This window comes from Bos indicus, chromosome 10 (genome assembly GCF_029378745.1).
Source record: "Bos indicus isolate NIAB-ARS_2022 breed Sahiwal x Tharparkar chromosome 10, NIAB-ARS_B.indTharparkar_mat_pri_1.0, whole genome shotgun sequence".
Lineage (NCBI taxonomy): Eukaryota > Metazoa > Chordata > Mammalia > Artiodactyla > Bovidae > Bos > Bos indicus.
Genome location: NC_091769.1, coordinates 1,086,770 through 1,110,531, shown reverse-complemented (window position 1 = coordinate 1,110,531; position 23,762 = coordinate 1,086,770). Strand labels below are relative to the sequence as shown.

Here is a 23,762-nt window from a genome sequence, read left to right as displayed (position 1 = left end):
GTGAGCGGACAGCGTAGGATGACAGATGTGTAGCAGATGCAGGGACAGTCACTCCAGATTGGAGCAGGTCACAAGGCTCAGGGATAGTCTTTAAGATGGAACTGGTGTGTCTGAATGAACACCTCGAGAAAAGAGCTTAGAAAACTAGTGAAAGATTGAGTTACTGACAGATGCAGAGGAAGTAAAGCAATGACAAGACATTTATTAATTAGTGGGAGAACTTTTGATTGTGCTTCAGAGGGAAAACAAGGACTTCCCTGGTGGTCTAGCAGCTAAGACTCTGCTGCCAACGCAGGGGGCCCAGGTTCGAGCTCTGGTCAGGGAACTAGACTCCTGCATGCTCCTGCTGAGAGTTTGCATGCTACAGCTGAAAGATCCCATGTGCCACAACTGAGACCCCACGCAGCTAAATTAAGTAATTTTTAAAATGGGAAAAAACTGTGGCTTATCATGCGGCTTAGTTGTGAATTGTATTTATAGAATCACAGTGTGAAGACTTGAATGCTGATCTAACGCTGTGGTTATAGACTGGGACTGAGTTTTGCTCCTCTCGAGGGACGTTTGGCAGTGACTGGAGATCCTTTTGGTTGTTGCAGCTTTGTGGAGAGGGCTGTTGATACCTAATAAGCAAAGGCTATGGATGCTGCTGAACATCGAGAGCATACAGCATAGCTCCTCTCAACATAGAGTTATGTGCTCCAGATGTCAGTAGTGCTGAAAAAGTAATCTAAGATACCATTTGTTGGGACGATGGAGAGAGGAGAATGGTGTGTAGAATATTGAAAAATGGCAGAAACCGAAAGCCACTTTACCATGTTTCTTGTGACTCTCTCATGCCTGGGACCACATGGCTGGAGATTAGAAGAAAAATAAGCAATGGATGTTGACCCTACTCTGTTGGGACTGCACAGTTCTTGTGATCGGAGAGGAAGGTTCTTGTCCAACAAAGTTTTAACTTCTGTGGATCCCTGTTGTAGTCACTTGCTGCCAGCTCTAACCAGTATGGCATTGCTTGGTGCTGTGGCATGAGAGAATGGAGGAGAGGGGGAATTTCCCTCACTGTCTCTAAGCGTGGAGAGATTCCTTTAGATTCCTATCTTGATCCTTGAGGCAGAACTTGAGGGCTCCTGGAGCTCACTTCTAACCCCCAGTTCACCTTAGGGATACTGGAGGGTGGAAAAATGGTAAATTCAGATATTTGTCATCCTCCTCAATCTTCCTGCTGCTGTTCACTTTTCACAGTCCTCAAACAGCTGGTCTGTGTATTTCATTCAGGGTTTATAGCTGCATTTTGTGGGAAGGACAGAGTGGAACATGCTTACTCCATCTTATATTTCAAAGATAAAGTGTAACTGCCAGTATGTTACTCTAGTATGTGTCAGACAATTTGCTAGACTATAGGAATAAAAATACGCAAAGATCAGTTAGTTCATTCGCTCAGTTGTGTCCGACTCTGGGACCGCATGGACTGCAGCACGCCAGGCCTCCCTGTCCATCACCAACTCCTAGAGTTTATTCAGACTCATGTCTGTCAAGTGATGCCATCCAACCATCTCATCCTCTGTTGTCCCCTTCTCCTCCCGCCTTCAATCTTTCCCAGCGTCAGGGTCTTTTCTAGTGAGTCAATTCTTTGCATCAGGTGCCAAAGTATTGGAGTTTCAGCTTCAGCATCGATATTCCAATGAATATTCAGGACTGATTTCAGCACCTTATCTCAGTGAACTAACTTGAAACAGTTTATGGACAGTAATGGTGGTAAAGAATTGGCCTGCAATGCAGGAGACGTGGGTTTGATGTCTGGGTCGGAAAGATCCCCTGGAGAAGGAAATGGCAAACCACTCTAGTACTCTTGCCTGAAAAATCCTATGGACAGAGGAGCCTGGCGGACTGCAGTCCATGGGGTGCAAAGTCTTGGACATGACTTGGCGATTGAGCATGCACGCAGTAATAAAAATCAGATAGTTGCTTTAATGGAGTAGGAACTGAAAGAGTATATAAATCTATTCAGAGGAGTCTGATATACCTACCACTGTAGGAGACGCAGTGTTTGTAAGTCATGAGGAATGAATTAGAAGAAATGAATGAAGTAGGTAATTCATAAGTCATTCCTCATGACCTATAAGTAAGTCATGAGGAATGAATTATAAGAAAAGGAGAGGAGAGAGATAGTATGTGGATGGTGATTTAGTACATTTCTAAGAATCAGGTGTCACTGGGTATAAAGAACTTTACAGAGGGACAGAGGCTGTGCAGGTGAGCAGGCACTGGATCTTAAATGCCATGTGGAAGAGATTTTTATGTTTTAGATAATGCCATCAGGGTTGCGTGTTACCTGTCTTGTTCTTAATATAGATGTGGTTTAGGCTCATTTCCCCATTGTTTTTCTAGATTATTGTACATACATTTGTCTTAACTTCCACTTATCCAGTTCCCTATTGGAATGATATATTTTTATAATTTTTACAGCATTGTTTTGAGATTTGATTTGAAACTTGAAAACAGCAAAGAACATTTATCACTAATGTTACAACTAGTGAATAGTGTAGGTCAGAGGCCCCAGAGGCTGGGATCTGTGCCTGGTGATCTGAGGTGGAGCGGATGTCATAATAATGATAGAAATAAAAGGCACAGTAAATGTAACGCACTTGAATCGTCCCCAAACCATCCCCCTTGTCCCAGTCCATGGAAAAATTGTCTTCCACGAAGCTAGTGCCAGAGAGGTTGTGGACTGGTCGTGTGAGTGATCAAATTGGGTGATGCTATTTTTAATTTTAAAAAATAACTGTAGACACCAGTGGGTTTCTTTTATGTAATTCATTCTGTCTCTAAAAGTCACTAGAAAAAGGTTACAGAAAATGCTAAGTTAAGCATGGAAGAATGTTAATGGTGGTTGCTTAATGTGTGCTATAAATCACATAAATTTTGGTTTGTTGCACAAAAAAGGGGTTCATTATCTTAATCATACATAAACATTTGTATATATAATATGGTGTATATTGTATATATAATATAGTGTACTATAATTATATATAATATAGTTAACTGTTTCTTCCTCCCTCTGAATGTACTTAGAAAAGACAGTTTAGATTTTTTTTTTTTAAAGTGAGTGTGTTTGAAAGTTATTTTGAACTCAGTTTCTTCAGATGAGCTCTTTGGGAAGTCTGGTCTATTAATGGTTGCTTTTACATTTCTTTGTAGTACTGTAAATATAAAGATTAAACAGTTAATATCTTTTCTGTTTGAGTGTATGAATTTATTTGCATATATTCTTTGAAAATGTTACCAGACATGGGAGGGAATCCTAGTGTTTTTTTTTTTTTTTTCTTTCTTTTTTTTTTGTCCACACCACATGGCTTGTGGAATGTTAGCTCCCCAGCCATGGATGAAATCTGTGCCTGTTTCAGTGGAAGCATGGAGTCTTAACCACTGGACCTCAGGGAAGTCCCACAAGTTTGTTTTCTTGCTCACCTGTAATTTATTGTTAGTGAGCTCTTAATCTCTACTTGTGAACAGAGGATAGATGGCCTCTTAAAAAAACTGTGTTATGATTCATAACTCATTTTCCCTGGTTTCCCTGATGGCTCAGATGGTAAAGAATCTGCCTGCAGTGCAGGAGACCTGGGTTTGATCCCTGGGTCGGGAAGATCCCCTGGAGAAAGGAATGGCAACCCACTCCAGCCTTCTTGCCCGGAGAATTCCATGGACAGAGGCTACAGCCCATGGGGTCGCAAAGAGTTGGACAGACTGAGCGACTAACAAACACTTTCACTTTCCTGCCAATTTTGCTTCCTTGATCAGTACTGCTTTTGGTCTGTTTTTGTGTTGGTGGGTCAGGAATGAAGCAATTAAAAAGGTTAAAATGAATTGTTATGGTTTGTAAATGTAATTTTTGTATGTTTTTTGTTTTTGACAGCCGATTTATTTTGCATATTCCCAGCGAGGAAAGAGACAATGCTATCCGAGTGTGTTTTCAGATTGAACTTGCCCATTGGTTTTACTTGGATTTCTACATGCAGAACACACCAGGATTACCTCAGTGTGGGATAAGAGACTTTGCTAAAGCTGATATCCTTTTTATTACTATAATGACTGTCTTTCATTCTTGTTAATAAGATGTTTTAGCACAAATTTTCTTTTGCCTATCTTTGAGATTTATAATCTTTTAAATAAAACATAATGATTTCTAAAATTTGTCAAATACATAAAGCATATACATACGGTTTGTGCCTGATGGTGGTAGGCACAATTTGATAGCAGGGCTGTACCTTGGTATTCCTGGGGGTGGCTCCAGGACCTCCCCTTCTCTCCAGGATACCAGAATCCATAGATGTCCCTTGTTTAGTCACTAAGTCGTGTCCAGTTTTCTGTGACCCCATGGATTATGTAGCCCATCAGGCTCCTTTGCCATTGGATTTCCTACGTGAGAATATTGGAGTGGGTTGCCATTTCCTTCTCCAGGAGATCTTCCTGACTCAGGGATCAAACCCACGTCTCCCGCATCGGCAGGAGGGTTCTTTACCGCTGAGCCACCAGGGAAGCCCGCTCAAGTTTCTTTGATGGTGTAGAATGGCATGGTAGAGTCAGCCCCGCTATCTGTGGGTCACACATTGTTGCAGGGAGAAGTCAGTTCTGACTCCATGTTGAAACTGTGTCTTTGACTTGCTTTACATTGCCTTTGTTATTACTACAGTCATACATAATGGCCTGCCTCGGAGAAACCTGCCTCTCTGCCTGACTGTTAAAGTGCCTTTGTTCAGAACCAGCCCCTCTCCCTGCCACCTGTAGTTGGCAGGAAGGAAGAAATGAACACCCGCCTGAGGCTGGCCATTCTAGGAGATAACTTGCAAGATTAATAGTCTTTTTACTTTGTTTCCTCACCTCCCCCCATCTCTCTCTATAAAAGAACCTGGCATCTAGACCCCGGTAAAATGATTATTTTGAGACATTAGTTGGCCATTTTGGTTAGCCTCTGAATAAATCAGATTCCTTGCCTCAGCCTTGTGTCTTGGACTCATTGGCCTGTCATGTAGTGAGCAGAGTGAGCTTGGACTTGGTAACACCTGTCGATACTGGAGTGACAACTGTATTTTTATTTATGTTGAGGACCCCCTAAAATGTACAGTGATAATTAGAAATAAATTTGATTTTCTTTTCTTTCAGATATAGCTAGACTGTTTCTAGAACTGATCTGTTTTTTTTTTTTTTTTTACATTCCTCTTGCTGTTCCACTTAACTGAATGATCTTTATTGAGATTACTGCCTTTCTGGTATAGATATTCGTAAGTAATTATTGAATACTTCCTGTGTTCAAAACAGTTTTTGGTTTTATGGCAGATTGCTTGCCTTCTGAGAAGCTTTTGTTCCTCCCTATTTACAAATAAGATAGAAACTTGTCATAAAAGATTCACACGAATATTTAAGATTATAAAAGGAAGCTGTGTCACAAGGCCAAAAACCTGGTAAATTGCTAATGCTCTTGATACTGTTTTTAGAATTTGGCAGAAGGTGGAAAGTTTTATGCAAGTTTAAGCAAGGCTGTGTTTTAAAGGGAATGTAGAATTTTCATAAGCAGGCTGGAGTGGGAAATACATTGCAGATAAAGAAAAGGGATGGAGCAAAATTGGGGAGTTGGAAATGATAAGCAATACCTTGGAAAGTAAATTTTTACTAAGATTCTTACAGGGGTCTAAGAGGAGATAGGGACGGAAGTTATGTAGGGGAATTTGTGAGTTTTAGAGCCAAAATGCTTTGATTTTTATTCTCTTGGTCATTGTTTTTCAGCATAAACCATGTGTTGACGTGGAACTATACCCGTAAGTGCACTGTAGTACACTAGAGGGAGTGGGAAGAGGTGATTTAAAATAACCCTCATACTCAACTCCCTGTGCTTTTTCTTAGCTGCATGAAATAAGGAACCCCTGCAGAAAATGAATGAAACTGTTTATTCTATATAGCTGTTAACCTTTGAAACTTTTTCAGCAAGTATGGAGAAGTAAATGAAAAAAGGAGGAATAGAAGTATTGTGGAGCACTATCTTTGTTAGAGTCTTGGTAGCCGATTTTATGAGGAAATCATAGACCACTGTTTTTAAGGAGCTATAATCTAATTGGAGAAACATGGATAAAATAAGAAGGCTGTCTTCTTTGGTTTTGGTCTGTTTTGCATGGACTTGGGGGTCTTACAAGAGCAACTGTACATATTTTGGGGTTCTGGATAAGATTTTGTGCTTATCTGGATAATCTGGATAAGATTTTGTGGTGGTTTAGTCACTAAGTTATGTCCGACTCTTCTGACCCCAGGCAAGAGGTTGGAATTCTCCAGGCAAGAATACTGGAGTGGGTTGGCATTTCCTTCTCCAGGGGATCTTCCTAACCCAGAGTCTCCTGAATTGCAGTTTTTCCTGAAACACAATTGCAATTGTGCTTATATATATGAATTTTTAAAACTTTCCATATTATTAAAAAAAAAGTGCCCCTGTTTTAGTTAAGTTTCTTCTAATTCACTACGTGGAAGAAAAAGCTTCTTCTAATGTGGTAGACTCCATTAAATAATTGAGTGCTTCCTCTGTGCCAGGCATTGAACAAGGTATATTTGGTTGCTGTCTTTAAGATGACAGGCAGGAAAGGACGTGATTACACTAAAGTCTGATAGGTTTTGATAAGGTAGCCTAGGGTTCATTAGAAATAGTGAAGCGAGTAATCCCACTCCAATTTGAAAATAGATAAAAATCTTCTTTGGAGGCAGAGTCTAGTGGGCTGTATTTGTCTGGACTTTACCCATAAGGGTAATAAAAGAATGTAGGAGATTAAAAAAAGACTTCAGGAAAAAAGTGTAACTTGCAGAGAAGTGGAAAGAATGTTAAATCAAGTGCCATCATGCCCTTTCTGTGTATTTGCCCGTTGTTAACGTTTTGCCACATTTCTTTACTTCTCTCTAGGGACGTTTTGAAAAACATTCCTGAGACAGTGCAGGCAGTGAATTGGAGGAACATCAGATTGAAAGCCTAGTTAAGATGCTGTTTCATTAATTTATGAGAGAGAAATGGAAACTTCTGATAGAAGTGAATAGAAGATACTAAATTTCAGTGATATTTAGGAGGTAAACTTTGTCTTAACTTGAATGTCTGAGGAGAGGTAGAGGAAGGAGTCAAGGATGGTATCCAGGTTTCTGATCTGAGCGATTGAGTGGATGGGTGTGCCGTTCCATTTGTAGAGAAATAAAGGAGAAATTTTGTGGGGGCATGACGGACGCACTGATCTGTGGTACCTGTGAGACTAGAGTAAAAGTTAATAGTATGAATTCTGGAGTCACATTCCTCGCGTTACCATCCCATCTTTGCCATTTACCAGTCGTGCAGCCTTGGACAAATAGTAGGGCTTTTCTCTGACTCTGTTTTCTTGTGTTAATTGTGCATAGTCCTGTGACTTTTCTCTAGTGGCTACTCAGGTATAGCACTTAACTGAGTATGTGCCAGTAGTACTTGCCTGAGTATATACTACATACCCCAGTATGGGTATAGCTTGACTGTCCTGGACTTGCTTCTGGGTTGAGGTTTTGCTGGGGAGCTATATTCATAACTGTGGCAAAAGAATTTTGAATATTGCTAAGACATTAATTAAAGTGATGGACCGTATTGTGGAGAGAAGAAAATAAAAGCCAGAGGGTGCTAATATGGAGACAGGAGAACAGTCAAAAATAGATGTAGAATAACCATATATTGTGACTACTTAAAAGACTGCTGTAGAAAATTATGGCCAAGATGTTTTATTCTAATCAGAGTACTGTAATAGAACTATTACAGTTCTGTTGTGTTGCCATCAACAACACCTTGTTGATGGCAAGGTGCAGATTGTTGCTGTGGGAGTTGGTCCCAGAAGTGGGCGTGGATGTGAAGGACAAGGAATACAGGGAACTGGGGCTACAGCTTGACGAGTTGTCCCGAGAGGAAATTGATGTCTGTGATAACAGAAGGATTTTGGATGGCAGTTACAGTGAAATGATTATCTACAGTTAGAGTATATTTTTCATGTTTTTGCAGAAATGTTGAAAAGAGTCTGCTGAAGAATCACTGAATTGTTAAGAAAGGGGATATGTGTAATACAAGTAGATGTATGTGCTTAAAGCTTCTTCCATTCTTTATGTAATCAGTGTGATCTTCAGTCTTTCTCTTAGAAATGTTGGTAAGGCCCAGTAAGCCAAGATTGAAGATGGAAAATAATTTGGTTTGATGGTTAAGAAAATAAGGCAGTAGTCAAATAATAATTTTAGTAAAAATTAGAAAATAATTATCATTACTCAGAGCATATCATAGGGTTTTTTGAGTTAAGTACATTGTCTCATTAAATAAAAGTGGTGTTTAAAAACTCTCCACTCCAAAAAAACCAAAAAACAAAAAACTTTCCACTCCATTGTTGGAATGAATTACTTTATGGACTGTTGAATTTGGAGGAAGATTGAAGAGTTGTCTTCATTGAAGAAATTGATGTCATTTTTGGATTGGGTTCTGTTATTTGCTAATTGTGTGGACTTGAGCAAGTACTTTTCATCATTAATTCCAAATATATCTTGGTCTGCAGTTGATTGGTTCATCAACTTACTCTTTTTATGGTGATTTTGGGGTAGGAAAAAAAATGGGTAAATGAAGAGTATAGATAATTTTCAAGATTATGTCTGTTGATTTTAATTTGTTATTTTTGAATAAGTTGTTTAATGGGTAGAAAGATGAGCTAAAACTTCATTATAGAGACACTAATGCACTGTGAAATTATTAGGAATGTTGTAGGGAGAAGGAAGAGAAAGGAAAAAGACGAGATAAGTGTCTTCCTCTTTGACACTTCCTCTTTGACACTATTGGAAGTTACTTCTATTTCTGGGTTATTTTCATATTTTCCCCCTGTGGTTAATTTTTAATGGAAAAATATCCGTTTATTTAAAAGATATAGTTAGATTAAAAAATAAAATCTGTGGTGACCTAAAACACATAAGGAATTTTTACTAAATATCTTAGACTTTTAATGAGAAATAGCTTTCAGAATTATAGGAAGCTGGAATCTTCCAAAATTCTTCTATAGAGCTTTATGGAATAGTTAATATTATATCCACATGATTTCCCCACTCCCCAAATGAAAGCAAAGACTATTTTTAACCTAGTGCTTGCCTATTTAATACAGTGTTGTTATAGATGGTTGCCTTTTTTGAGCTCTTTGAGAACCTTATTTCTTACTGCACTATAAAACCAAAGCATATTTTTAAACAGAAAAAGGTACAGCTCATAAAATTCGTTTTCATAAAATGAATTTATCGTGATGTTTTTGTTTAACTCAGTAGTTAATGTGAATATAATGCTGACTTCTTTGAGGATGTTGACGTGTGTGTGCTACAAGTTTTCCCTGCACCTTTCTTTGCCTTATCTGTTACAAAACCTTCCTTTCTTACATTAATATAAAAATGAAAAGAGAATATGTAAGCATTCACAGCACTTGAAAACCCTTGAGAATGTCCTCCGTTTGAGAAACACTTATAAATTATAATTTGCCCACAGTTTTCATAATTAACAGTGTTGTAATGAGGCATTTGGTAGCATATGAGTATTGGAAGCCTGAGCATATACTTTACAGGTTTAGGTTTTATTTACTTTAGAAAAAAATTATTTTACTCTGCTCAGTTTTGGAGAGACATACCAGTTTCTTTTGAAACAGGCCATACTTTCCTTAATACTCATATTTACATTTCTCTATAATCCTTAATCTTCATCTTTAAAATGTTTTAAATTATGAAAACAATACATACACATGGTAAAGAAAAATATTCAGCCCTGTAGAGTGGCATGCTTCATTCATTTCTAGTTCTGCTTCCCAGAGTTAGAGTTAGCTACTTCTGCTGCTTCTTTTTTGGGGGAGAAGGGCGGCTGAGAGGCTTGTGGGATCTTAGTTCCTCAACCAGGGATTGAATCTGTACCCCCTGCAGTGGAAGCAGAGTCCTAACTATTGTTCAGCCAGGGAATTCCCACTTCTGGTTACTCTGATGGCTCCTACCTCTTGCTGTGGGTACTGTGCTTATATTTCTTGCTGTCAGTTTCAGTATCTGTTGACTCTTAATATGATAAATTCGACACACTTAGTGATTGTAAGTGCTAACGTGGCCCTGAGTTTTTTGTTGTTAACTTAGGGTGTCAGAGTATGTGTATTCAAAGTTTACTTGATTTGTGCCTAGGCTAAATGCAGAAGTTAGAAATGTTTTGTTCAGGAGAAAAAAAATGTGAAAAGACAAGAAGGATACACTTAACTGAGGTGAAGATGTGAGTAATTGTATACAATAATAATAAATAATATTAATTTAAATAAAAAATGTTTTTTATTAATTTAAATAAAAAATATTTTTAATAAAAAATAATAAAATACAAAATTCATTTTAAAAGATCTCTTTCTGTATATATGTGCTTAAATTGTAAGGGAGAAAGTAAATGGCTTCCTTAACACATGGTGTACTCTTCAATCATTGTCCATTTTTGCTGCCTCAAGGTGAAGATGTGGAAAAAATTTTGGATGAATGGAAGGAATATAAAATGGGAGTGCCAACATATGGTGCAATTATTCTTGATGAGACACTTGAAAATGTGAGTGAGAGTAATACAGAATTTTTAAGTGAAATGGTAATCAGCTGTTTTCATCCTAATGTTATATCTATAATGTTCTGAACTGAGGTTTTAAACGTATACTTAGATTTTTAGTGCTACAAGGCCAAAATTTGCATATTTTGTCTGCATTCTGGGTCTTAATAATCATACCTATTGCAGTATGGCATATTGTAAAGGAACTTGATTGCTGAAGAAATACTTTAAAATGGGCAGAATGCCTTTCTTCATAGGAAAAGTAATATTATATCTAGCCTCCTGGAAGATAGTTAACCAAGTAAAATTGTTGGCGATAAGAGTTATCTGAAGTAAGGAGAAAAGCACTTCTGGCTTTTAGAAAGGAATATGGGAAAGGAGAGCAAGTTTTATTTTTACCTCTTGATTGTTTTGCAGGTCCTACTGGTTCAGGGGTACCTCGCAAAATCAGGCTGGGGATTTCCAAAAGGAAAAGTAAATAAAGAAGAAGCTCCTCATGATTGTGCTGCTAGAGAGGTGAGCTACTGCAGTTTGATGCGTTGGGTGGCTGTGCTTTGAGTGTTGTTTTAGCTTTGGAGACTGGACTTGTTTGGATCATTTAGTCCTCTTTCCAGAACTTGAATGCCTGCATGGAGTAATATCTTTTGTTATGTAACTGTTAATTTGTTTGTCTACCTCTGTCATTTGTTCTTCTCTCATTTGTTTCATTTTCTTTCATTGTACATATTTTATTTTATTATTTAACCTTTTTTGTAATATCCTTTCCACTTTTCCTTTTAGAATTGGATTAAATATTTAATTGGATTAAATAAATAGATTAGTTAAATATTTTGGCTCTTATAACCTTTGTTTTATGTTTATAGTCTGGACGTCTAGACAAACGCACAATTTCTGAGACATTTACATTTATTGGTAAAAACCCACTCTAGCTTCCCTCTGCCTGTAGGATGAAGTTTAATTCTTTAAGAATTGAAACTCCGTTTCCTACCCCCAACACAAAACTTAGCCATTCCTAAATTTGTCTGTCTTTATTCTTAGTCAAGAAGAAAATGAAGGAAATGGCAACCCACTCCAGTGTTCTTGCCTGGAGAATCTCAGGGATGGGGAGCCTGGTGGGCTGCCATCTATGGGGTCGCACAGGGTCAGACACGACTGAAGCGACTTAGCATAGCATTCTTAGTCAAATAATTTATTCTTTGTCCTCTGAATTGATTGATTTGTTTTATCCACTAAGCTTTTGCTTATGTGATTTTCCTACCTGGAAACGCCTCTCTTCTGCCCATTCAAATCATAACTGGGTATGTTTGTAGATGGAGGTCACTTTTTCCCCAAAAGACTGCCACAGACTAGCTGTCTGTATGGGGCCTTATTTTCTTATTTGTAAAAGGAGGATGTTCACTCTTACTTAAATTGTTTATCACATGTAACCAGTTGGCTGTAGCCCACAGTAATACATTGTGATACATTGTATACGGTATTCTTATTTATCAATTTACACCAGTACACCTTGTCCTTGACATTTGAGGAGTTGAGCTATGAGGAAATATGATAAAATGGAAAGAGAACTGGACTAGGAGTTGAAAGGGGTTTGTTCCATTATAGTTTTAGTATATGTTGCTCAATAGCCTAGAGAAACTGGACAAATCTCTCTGTAAGATATAAAATTATTAGGAGTCTAACTCAAGGACTTGTTTCTAAAAGCAAGATATTCATAACTAGAAGTGGTATCTTCCTAGAGTCTAAGCTGGTAGTGATTGAATTTTGAGATTTTTTTTTTTCGAGATGGCAGTATGGATTTTGTAGCATATTTTATTTGAATCTCTTTTTTTTTTGCTCCATGTTTTTCTAGAGCAGTGTTCACCGCCTGGTTCGAGTCTATTTGTTAGTGAGGGATAATAGTTAAAATTCTTAAAAACCACTAGTGGTCATTTACTGTAGAAAAAGTATCAATGCTTATTTACTTTGGAGTAAGATTTTTAAAATGACTGAAAATGCTGCATTTTAAATTGAGTGTGGAACAGCTTATCTGAGCAAGTATTTTGCAACAGCTTATAGCAAAGACATTTTATGCCCACCCTTTAAAATTGATAACTATTTAGGGAGCAGGTGAGGAAATGCCACATCCTCTTAAGAGCTTTTCCTTTATTTTCTGCAGATGGCAGGAGATGAAATGGAGTAGTTAAAAAGTCTTCCCTTTTGTGTCTTCAGTTTTTGTAGTTGTCTTGCTTATAAAGAAAGGCAAAATGGGAGCCATACTGTCCTACCTGGTGGAGTTAATCCATACGTCTTATACATGGAGTAGACTTCTCCTACAGTAGTGAGATAGTTGTCCAGGTCCAGAAAGAAATATTAACTGCAGTAACAGAAATTTCGGCTAAATTAGGTGGTATGGGCTATCTTCATAATTGGATCTTTCCCGAGGAATCAAATGCCTAATCTTGGAAAACTGAAGAAGGACCCTAGATCCAAGGGCTCTGCCTGCATCTACTGCTGGAATGCTCCATCTCATGAATTTTATACACGATATTATACAGAGTCGGGATGATGCAGAAGTGGGGTATTTGGGATAAAAAGAGAAAGTTAACCTGTGAACCAGGACAGTTTTCACCTTGGTTTCTCTTCTTTGTTCTCTGCTCTGGGATACTGAGATAAAAAGTTATCCTGTCTGTCTGGTGCTGATTCCAGTGGATCACCATAATTTGTAAGAAAGTAAATAAAGTTTATTCTTGGGGCCGGGGGAGTGGGAGAATGGAGAATCCTGTAGGGGAAGATGCAGCCTTTATGGGAAGTTATCTCTATTTTTACAGGTGGGTAACTGAAACAGAGCTGTTGAGTACTCAGTAAGCACAAAACAGAGATGCAAACCCTAGTATTTGGGTTCTGGAGTTCATGTTCTTGGCTGCTATTTAATATATAGACAGTCAGGAATGTTTGTAAATTGGTGAGAATTTCTAAATACATACACAGATGTAAACAGAAGAAACTTGATTTTAAGTACATATATCTATTTCCTGATAACACTTAGCTCTCTTATTTGGACCAATATGAATCTCCCCCCGCCTCCCGTGTTTTAAAGATTTTGTCTTGCTCTGAGGAAACCACAGGTGTACTTAGGAACCACAGTTGATTAATTTCGGGGAAAAAATGTTCCCTTTGATAATAAGAATTAATCCTAACTTCTAACTTTTCTGAACTAAATAATAGCCTCTTTTAGCCGATAAAGGAACTTTTTAGAAAAGACTTTTTTTAATTTCTGTTATTTTAAGGGCTAGAATTTTTAAAGGCAAATCTTTTGATTTTTGTTCCTTTTAAGTGAATGCTTTTCTCATAAAGAACAGATTGTGGAATTAAGGTGTAGCATTGCTGTATTAATCCATTCAGGCTGCCATAACAAAATACTGCAGACTGGGTGGCATAAGCAGTAGACGTTTATTTTCGACTCCTGGAGGCTGGGAAGCCTAAGAGCAAGCTGCCTGTTGGTGGACTTCCTGGTGAAGGCTCTCCCTCCGGCCTGCAGTCAGCTGCCTTGTCTCTGTGTGCCCGCGTGGTCTTCCCTGGGTGACTGAGAGCCCAGGGCGCTAGTTTACCGGTGTCTCCTCCTCTTAAAGGGCACTAGTCCTGTCGGATTGGAGACCCACCTGCATGACCTCATGTAACCTGCACCACCTCCTCACAGGCCCCGTCTCCAAGTACAGTCATTTTGGGAGTTAGGCCTTCCTAAGAATTTTGGAAGGTTCAGTCCATAGTAATTGCTATTTTTGAGTGTTGAAGTATTCAACCAGCCGTCCTAGAGTTGCAGTGTATCCTTCTGCCACTTGGTGGTGCTGCAGCACAATAGAAGCAACACTGAGGGAGGGGGAGCGCCATCAGTCTTAGCTGAAAACCAGATTGTTATTCCATTTATAGGAGTTAATATTACACTTTTCATTTTCACTTGTATGAATACATATGGAGAAGTTTTGTCTTAATTTTTAGCTATCATTAGGCTTAGGCTGATGTGTTAAGCACTTTTTCTCTTGTTTTTACCATGTGTTTTTTCCCTCTGGTTTCTACCATGGGTTTTATTTTAGGTTGCTTAATAACTTTTAAATTTTCTTTATTGTAATTGTATCAGTGTTATTTCATCGTGTATGAGTGTGTAGAAGTGTTTATTTTGCTACAGCAGAATCTGACACCTTCTGTAAGGGCTGTGTGTGTGGACTGGGCTGAAGAATCAGTGGCAAGCAGGCCGCTCAGGGAGAAGCTGTGAATAATCTTCAGTTGAAAGCTAATGGCCGTCCTAATGAGTAGTTTCCAATCTTCTCTTTGATCACTTGGTTCACCTTTGTTAATTGGGTTATTTCTGAACACTTATTCAGTAGTCAAGTAGATGTACGATAGAGATGTGAAAAATGTTCTCTAGGTTTTATTGAAAGGCTGTATTAAGATAATCTTGGTATATTTTTGTTACCAATTGTGGTGAAACAACACCTGTTTTTGAGAACATGGAATACTTGGCAGTTCATATGTGGTTTCGAGATTTCATGTTGCTGCTTATTATTTGGTAGAACAGCATTTTATTATAATGACACTTACTTTAATGTGCCCTTATGTGATTTAATCTTGATAGAATTTGTACAGAGGAATTACTGGTTTATTCTACCACTTGTAGGCTTATAGGACATAGATTTTAGGCAGAGGATTTGATTGTCTATGCTGGTGTTCTTTGGGTAGCACATTTTTTTACTCTTACATAGAGATTTTTATCTGATATCGTTTGAGACGTTAATCCTATTCCATGCGCCAGGAACGTTAACTCTGAATTATCATACAGGAAGGGATTTGATTCACAGAAGGTTTGGTATTAAAAATTGGTTTTAAATTTTATTTTTTTAATTGGTGGGAAATTGCATTATAATTTTGAATTGGTTTCTGCTGTACAGTAATGCAGATCAGTTATGTGTGTGTGTATTTGTGTATGTGTGTGTATATATATAATTTTCCTCCTGAGCCTCCCCACCCATCCCCAGCCATGAGATGACCCCTCCAGGTCATCACAGAGCACTAGGCGGGGCTTCCTGTGTTATTTAGTAGCTTCCTTCTACCTGTTTTATGTGTGATATTGTGTATATAGGATTTCCCTGGTAGCTCAGACGGTAAAGAATCTGCCTGCAGTGCAGGAGGCCCAGGTTTGATGCCTGCCTGGGTCGGGAAGATCCCCTGGAGAAGGAAATGGCAGTCCACTCCAGTATTCTTGCCTGGAGAATCCCATGGACAGAGGAGCCTGGTGGGCTGCAGTCCACAGGGTGGCACAGAGTCGGGCACAACTGAGCGACTGACACTGCACTGTTGTATGTAATTTGCCCCACCCTCGCCTTCCCCAACTGTGTCCACAGTCCCGTCTCTGCTATGTTCATTAGTACCATTTTTCTAGATTGCGTATATATGCGTTAACATACGACACTCGTTTTTCTCTTTCTGACTTACTTGGCTCTCCAGCACAGTCTAGGTTCATCCACCTCACTACAGTTGACTCAAGTTCATTGCTTTCTGGTTGAGCAGTACTCCACTGTGGAAGTGCACCGCAGCTTCTTATCCATTCACGTGTTGGTAGGCATCTAGGTTGCTTCCGCGTCCTGGCCGTTGCCAGTAGTGCTGCAGTGAACGAGGGCCACGTGTGTATTCTGGCACTGTGGTTTTCTCAGGGCGGGAGTAGTGGCCCAGTAGTGGGGTTGCTGGGTCATACGGTGATTTTATTCCTAGTGTTTTAAGGAACCTCCGTGCTGTTTTGCACAGTGGCTGTATCGGTTTATATTCCCACCAGTGCGGGAGGGTTCCCTTTCTCCACACTCTGCAGCATTTACTCTTGGTAGATTTTTTTTGATGATGGGCATTCTGACTGGTGTGAGGCGATAATCTCATAGTTTTGATATGCATTTCTCTAATAATGTGTGATATTGAGCCTCTCTTCAAGTGTTTACTGGCCATCTGTACATCTTTGGAGAAATGGCTGTTTGGGTTCTGCCCATTTTTTGACTGTTCCTTTTTTTTTTTTTTTTTTGATTTTTTGATCTTGAACTGTACGAGCTGTTTATATATTTTGGATATTAACCCTTTGTTGGCTGTAGATTTGTTATCTGTACATAAAAGTGAGCTATTAAAATTTTTTCCTGGTAAATGCTTGTTGAGAATGAGTACCTTATTTTAGAGGTGAACCAATCTTTATCACTTTTAGAATTAAGAAGTCTTGCCCTGTATTATTGGAAAGGGCAATGGCAACCCACTCCAGTACTCTTGCCTGGAAAATCCCATGGACGGAGGAGCCTGGTAGGCTGCAGTCCATGAGGTCGCGCAGAGTCGGAGACGACTGAAGCGACTTAGCAGCAGCAGCATTGTATTATGTTTATTCTAAGTATGGGAGAAATATCAATAACCTCAGATATGCAGATGACACCACCCTTATGGCAGAAAGTGAAGAGGAACTCAAAAGCTTCTTGATGAAAGGGAAAGAGGAGAGTGAAAAAGTTGGCTTAAAGTTCAACATTCAGAAAACGAAGATCATGGCATCCGGTCCCATCACTTCATGGGAAATAGATGGGGAAACAGTGGAAACAGTGTCAGACTTTATTTTTCTGGGCTCCAAAATCACTGCAGATGGTGACTGCAGCCATGAAATTAAAAGACGCTTACTGCTTGGAAGGAAAGTTATGACCAACCTAGATAGCATATTCAAAAGCAGAGACATTACTTTGCCAACCAAGGTCCATCTAGTCAAGGCTATGGTTTTTCCAGTGGTCATGTATGGATGTGAGAGTTGGACTGTGAAGAAAGCTGAGCACCGAAGAATTGATGCTTTTGAACTGTGGTGTTGGAGAAGACTCCAGAGTCCCTTGGACTGCAAGGAGATGCAACCAGTCCATTCTGAAGGAGATCAGTCCTGGGATTTCTTTGGAGGGAACGATGCTGAAGCTGAAACTCCAGTACTTTGGCCACCTCATGTAAAGAGTTGACTCATTGGAAAAGACTGATGCTGGGAAGGATCGGGGGCAGGAGGAAAAGGGGACGACAGAGGATGAGATGGCTGGGATGGCATCACTGACTCGATGGACATGAGTCTGAGTGAGCTTCGGGAATTGGTGATGGACAGGGAGGCCTGGCGTGCTGCAATTCATGGGGTCGCGAAGAGTCGGACACGACTGAGCGACTGAACTGAACTGAAGTATGGTTGTACAGGGTTTCAAAGCTGCCTTTGTTACATTACACTAATGGCCTCATGTTGTACCATTTCTTCTCTTTATAATCCTTCAGCTATAGTCATTCTCAGCTATCTGGAGTATCTTTTTCTTCTTGTCAGTCTTATAAACTTCTAGTCATCTTTCAAGTCCTAGCCCAGGTTTATCCACAGGATAGGACCCTGCTTATGACAGCCTTCCAGGTGACTACCCCAGCTCACACCTCACACCTCACCTGTGCCCAGGGCTGAGTTGATGTTCAGTCGCTCACTCGTGTCCCAACTTTTTGTGAGCCCGTGGACTGAAGCCCACTAGGCTCCTCTGTCCTTGGGATTTTTCCAGGCAAGAATACTGGAATGGGTTGCCATTTCCTTCTGCAGGCATCTTCCTGGACTAGGGATCAAATGGGCCTCTCCTGCATGGGCAGTTGGGAAGCCCCTCAAGGCTGAGGTAAGCATCCTGATTCTGTATTCCCATGGCACCCACCTACTTTCTGGCATGTATATCATACCACAGTTATCATTTCTTTTTAAGATGGAGCTCTTGAAAGAGCAGTGCTTGCTTTATTCATTTCTGAAATCAGTGCGTAGGATAGGATAGTACCTGTCACTAAGCACACAGATATATTTGAATGAATACACTAAAACAACCTTACCATTAATTACATGTTAGTCTTTAAAATTGTGTTAATGTTATAGTAAGAATAATAAAAAGAATAGACCCACCTGTTAATATTTTGCCATGTTTGCTTTATTACTTTTGATACATATGGGTGTATGGTTTTTATTATTATTGCTAGATAATTTAGGAGTAAATTGTAGACATAATGTCTCTTAACCACTATTACTGCATGTATCAATAAGTTTAAAGAACTAGAAAGTTCTGTTACATAATCACGGTGTAATTATCAAATTCAGGAATGGGTTTGAAAGGTTCTTTTATCTAACGGATAATTGAGTATTCAGATTTACTAGTTGATCCATTATAGTCCTTTTCTGCAGTTTCCACCCCTTCTCCCATACAGGATCCTATCCCAGGCTCCTGCCCTGTGTTTGCATTTAATTGTTGTTTTGCAGTCTTTAATCTGAAACAGGCTCTTAGTCCTTCAGTGCTTGTTTTGTTAAGCATGTATTCATTTAGATTCTGTTTGTAACAAATAGGGTCTGCTTACAAAGAACTTAGATTATACAATTTACTTTTAGCATAGCTTTTAATTATTTTACAGACATATGTGACGGGTAGGTATTCTAATTTCTGATTATAAGATATTCAAAGAAGAGAGTTAAAGAGAATAACTGTAAAAATAGAATTAAGAACCATGTAAAAATTATTTTTTAAGCTTTTTTTGTTGACGGATAAAAGCATAAAATAAACTTAGCAGGTTATTAATTTTTATGTATGTACATGCCTGTGAAACCACCATCCAGGTCAAAGAATATTTTCAGCAGCTCAGAAGAGTCTTTGCTGCCCCTTCTTTTTTTAATTTTGGCTGCACTGGGGCTTGGCTGTGGCGTGGGCTCCTTGTTGCTGTGCGAGGGCTTTCTTCTGTTGTGGAGCTCTGGGGCTTTCGGGCTTCGGTGATTGCAGCTCCTGGGCTCTGCAGTGCCAGCTCGGAAGTTGTGGCACATGGGCCCAGCTGCTGCATGTCATGTGGAACCTTCCCTGACCAGGGATCCAACCTGCATCCCCTGCATTGGTGGGCAGACTCCCAACCACTGGCCCACCAGGAAAGTCCTCCTGCCCTTTCGGATCAGCACCTACTTTTCCCACATTTCCTGGAAGGAACCACTGTTTTGACTTTTCTGTTACCATCGATTATTTTTGCCTGTTCTGAGCTTCATATAATTAGGATTTCGAAATAGCTATTCTTTGTGTTTTTTTTTTTCTTTCTCTAATTTTATTTTATTTTTAAACTTTACATAATTGTATTAGTTTTGCCAAATATCAAAATGAATCCGCCACAGGTATACATGTGTTCCCCATCCCGAACCCTCCTCCCTCCTCCCTCCCCATACCATCCCTCTGGGCCGTCCCAGTGCACCAGCCCCAAGCATCCAGCATCATGCATCGAACCTGGACTGGCAACTCGTTTCCTACATGATATTTTACATGTTTCATTGCCATTCTCCCAAATCTTCCCACCCTCTCCCTCTCCCACAGAGTCCATAAGACTGTTCTATACATCAGTGTCTCTTTTGCTGTCTCGTACACCGGGTTATTGTTACCATCTTTCTAAATTCCATATATATGCGTTAGTATACTGTATTTATGTTTTTCCTTCTGGCTTACTTCACTCTGTATAATAGGCTCCAGTTTCATCCACCTCATTAGAACTGATTCAAATGTATTCTTTTTAATGGCTGAGTAATACTCCTCAAATGTATTCTTTTTAATGGCTGAGTAATACTCCATTGTGTATATGTACCACAGCTTTCTTATCCATTCATCTGCTGATGGACATCTAGGTTGCTTCCATGTCTTGGCTATTATAAACAGTGCTGCAATGAACATTGGGGTACACGTGTCTCTTTCCCTTCTGGTTTTCTCAGTGTGTATGCCCAGCAGTGGGGTTGCTGGATCATAAGGCAGTTCTATTTCCAGTTTTTTAAGGAATCTCCACACTGTTCTCCATAGTGGCTGTACTAGTTTGCATTCCCACCAACAGTGTAAGAGGGTTCCCTTTTCTCCACACCCTCTCCAGCATTTATTATTTGTAGACTTTTGGATCGCAGCCATTCTGACTGGTGTGAAATGGTACCTCATAGTGGTTTTGATTTGCATTTCTCTGATAATGAGTGATGTTGAGCATCTTTTCATGTGTTTGTTAGCCATCTGTATGTCTTTTTTGGAGAAATGTCTATATCTCTCTCTCAGTGTAATGCTTGTGAGATTCATCTGTGTTATCGTGTATATTAGCAGCTGGTTCTTTTTAATCGCTCTTTGTAATATTGCAGTGTACAAATATACCACAGTTGTTTATCCATTCTTTTATGTATTGGATTGTATCCAGCTTTTGGCTATTAAGGATAAAACTGGTATAAATATGGTGGTACATGTCCTTTGAGGAAAATAAGCCTTCGTTTCTCTAGGAATGGAATTACTGAGTCATAGGGAAGTTGCCAGTGGTTTTCCAGTTGGTTGAACCCATTTATATTCCGACCACCTGCATATGAGAGTTCTTGTTGTCCTTGCCTACATGTAGAATTACCGACTTTAAAATCTTTATCCCATGTTCATGGATTATGAGAATTAATATTGTTAAAATGCCATTACTGCCAAAAATCATCTCTAGATTCAGTGTGATCCCTATCAAAATTTCAGTGGCCTTATTTTTACAGAATTAGAAAAAAAAAATCTTAAAATGTGTACAGAACCACAGAATACTCTGAATAACCAGAGCAATCCTGAAAGAAGAACAAAGTGGAAGGTATCACACTTCCTGCTTTCATGCTGTACTGTAAAGCTGTAGTCATTAAATGGTATGGCAGTGGTGCAAAAACAGATGAATGAAACAGATCTGAAACATAAACAGATCAATGATCAATGAAACAGATCAAAGAATTGAGATCCCAGAAACAAAGTCACACATATATGGTCAACTAATATTTGAGGAGGGAGCCAAGAAAACTCAATGGAAAAAAGAGAGTCTCTTCAGTTAATGATGCTGAGGAAATTGAATATTCCCATGAAAAAGAATGAAACTAGACCACTCTCTTACACCACTCACAGAAGTTAGCTTGAAGTGGGTACATGACTTAAATGTAAGACTTGAAACCATGAAACTTCTAGAAGAAAACAGGATAAAAACTCCTTAATGTGGCTCTTGGCAATGACTTTCTGAATATGACTCCAAAAGCACAAGCACCAAAATAAGCAAGACGACATCGACCCAAAACGAGAAACAGTCAACAAAGTAGAAGCCTGTGGAACGGGAGAGAATACCTGCAAACCATATAGTCAATAAAGAGTTAATGTCTAAAAATGTATAACAAGCAAACCATATAGTTGATAAGGAGTTAATGTCTAATAAGAACTTATACAACTCAGTAGCAAATAATTCAATTAAAAAATGGGAAAAAGACCTGAATATACATTTTTCCAAAGAAGATAAATAGTTAATAAAAATGTGAAAAGATGCTCCGCATCACTAGATATTCAATTCAGTTCAGTCGCTCAGTTGTGTCCGACTCTTTGGGACCCCATAAATCACAGCACGCCAGGCCTCCCTGTCCATCACCAACTCCCGGAGTTCACTCAAACTCATGTCCATCGAGTCGGTGATGCCATCCAGCCATCTCATCCTCTGTTATCTCCTCCTCCTGCCCCCAGTCCCTCCCAGGATCAGGATCTTTTCCAATGAGTCAACTTTTCTCATGAGGTGGCCAAAGTATTGGAGTTTCAGCTTCAGCATCAGTCCTTCCAAAGAACACCCAGGACTGATCTCCTTTAGGATGGACTGGTTGCATCTCCTTGCAGTCCAAGGGACTCTGGAGTCGTCTCCAACACCATAGTTCAAAAGCATCAATTCTTTGGCGCTCAGCTTTCTTCACAGTCCAACTCTCGCATCCATACACGACCACTGGAAAAACCATAGCCTTGACTAGACAGACCTTTGTTGGCAAAGTGATGTCTGTGCTTTTCAATATGCTATCTAGGTTGGTAATAACTTTCTTTCCAAGGAGTAAGCGTCTTTTAATTTCATGGCTGCAGTCACCATCTGCAGTGATTTTGGAGCCCAGAAAAATAAAGTCTGACACTGTTTCCACTGTTTCCCCATCTATTTCCCATGAAGTGATGGGAGCAGATGCCGTGATCTTTGTTTTCTGAATGTTGAGCTTTAAGCCCACTTTTTCACTCTCCTCTTTCACTTTCATCAAGAGGCTTTTGAGTTCCTCTTCACTTTCTGCCATAAGGGTGGTACCATCTGGATATCTGAGGTTATTGATATTTTCTCCCGGCAGTCTTGATTCCAGCTTGTGCTTCTTCCAGCCCAGGGTTTCTCATTATGTAATCTGCATATAAGTTAAATAAGCACGGTGACAATATGCAGCTTTGACGTACTCCTTTTTCTATTTGGAACCAGTCTGTTGTTCCATGTCCAGTTCTAACTGTTGCTTCCTAACCTGCATACAGGTTTCTCAAGAGGCAGGTCAGGTGGTCTGGTATTCCCATCTCTTTCAGAATTTTCCGCAGTTTATTGTGATCCACACAGTCCAAGGGCTTTGGCCTAGTCAATAAAGCAGAAATAGATGTTTTCTGGAGCTCGCTTGCTTTTTTGATGATGCAGTGGATGTTGGCAATTTGATCTCTGATTCCTTTGCCTTTTCTAAAACCAGCTTGAACATCTGGAAGTTCACAGTTCACGTATTGCTGAAGCCTGACTTGAAGAATTTTGAGCATTCCTTTACTAGCATGTGAGATGAGTGCAATTGTGCAGTAGTTTGAGCATTCTTTGGCATTGCCTTTCTCAGGGATTAGAATGAAAACTGATGTTTACAGTCCTGTGGCCACTGCTGAGTTTTCCAAATTTGCTGGCATATTGAGTGCAGCGCTTTCACAGCATCATCTTTCAGCATTTGAAATGGCTCAACTGGAATTCCATCACCTCCACTAGCTTTGTTTGTATTGATGCTTTCTAAGACCCACTTGACTTCACATTCCAGCATGACTGGCTGTAGGTGAGTGATCACACCATCGTGATTATCTGGGTCGTGAAGATCTTTTTTGTACAGTTCTGTGTATTCTTGCCACCTCTTCTTAATATCTTCTGCTTGTGTTAGGTCCATACCATTTCTGTCCTTTATCGAGCCCATCTTTGCATGAAATGTTCCCTTGGTAGCTCTAATTTTCTTGAAGAGATCTCTCGTCTTTCTCATTCTGTTGTTTTCCTCTATTTCTTTGCATTGATTGCTGAGGAAGGCTTTCTTATTTCTCCTTGCTAT

General features: G+C 39.4%; 1 protein-coding gene across 2 annotated transcripts in view; it reads left to right on the top strand.

Moving 5' to 3' along the window:
* DCP2 (decapping mRNA 2) overlaps positions 1 to 23,762 on the top strand; it is a 62,761-nt gene that overhangs the window by 7,851 nt on the left and 31,148 nt on the right. Inside the window, exons 2-4 of one of the 2 annotated variants that reach the window (XM_019968006.2) lie at positions 3,914 to 4,065; positions 10,488 to 10,615; positions 11,027 to 11,125. In XM_019968006.2, the coding sequence (XP_019823565.1) occupies positions 3,914 to 4,065; positions 10,488 to 10,615; positions 11,027 to 11,125 (379 nt within the window). Of the gene's footprint in view, positions 1 to 3,913; positions 4,066 to 10,362; positions 10,616 to 11,026; positions 11,126 to 23,762 lie in introns of those variants that run through there. The other variant, XR_011568692.1, reaches the window with a different exon arrangement.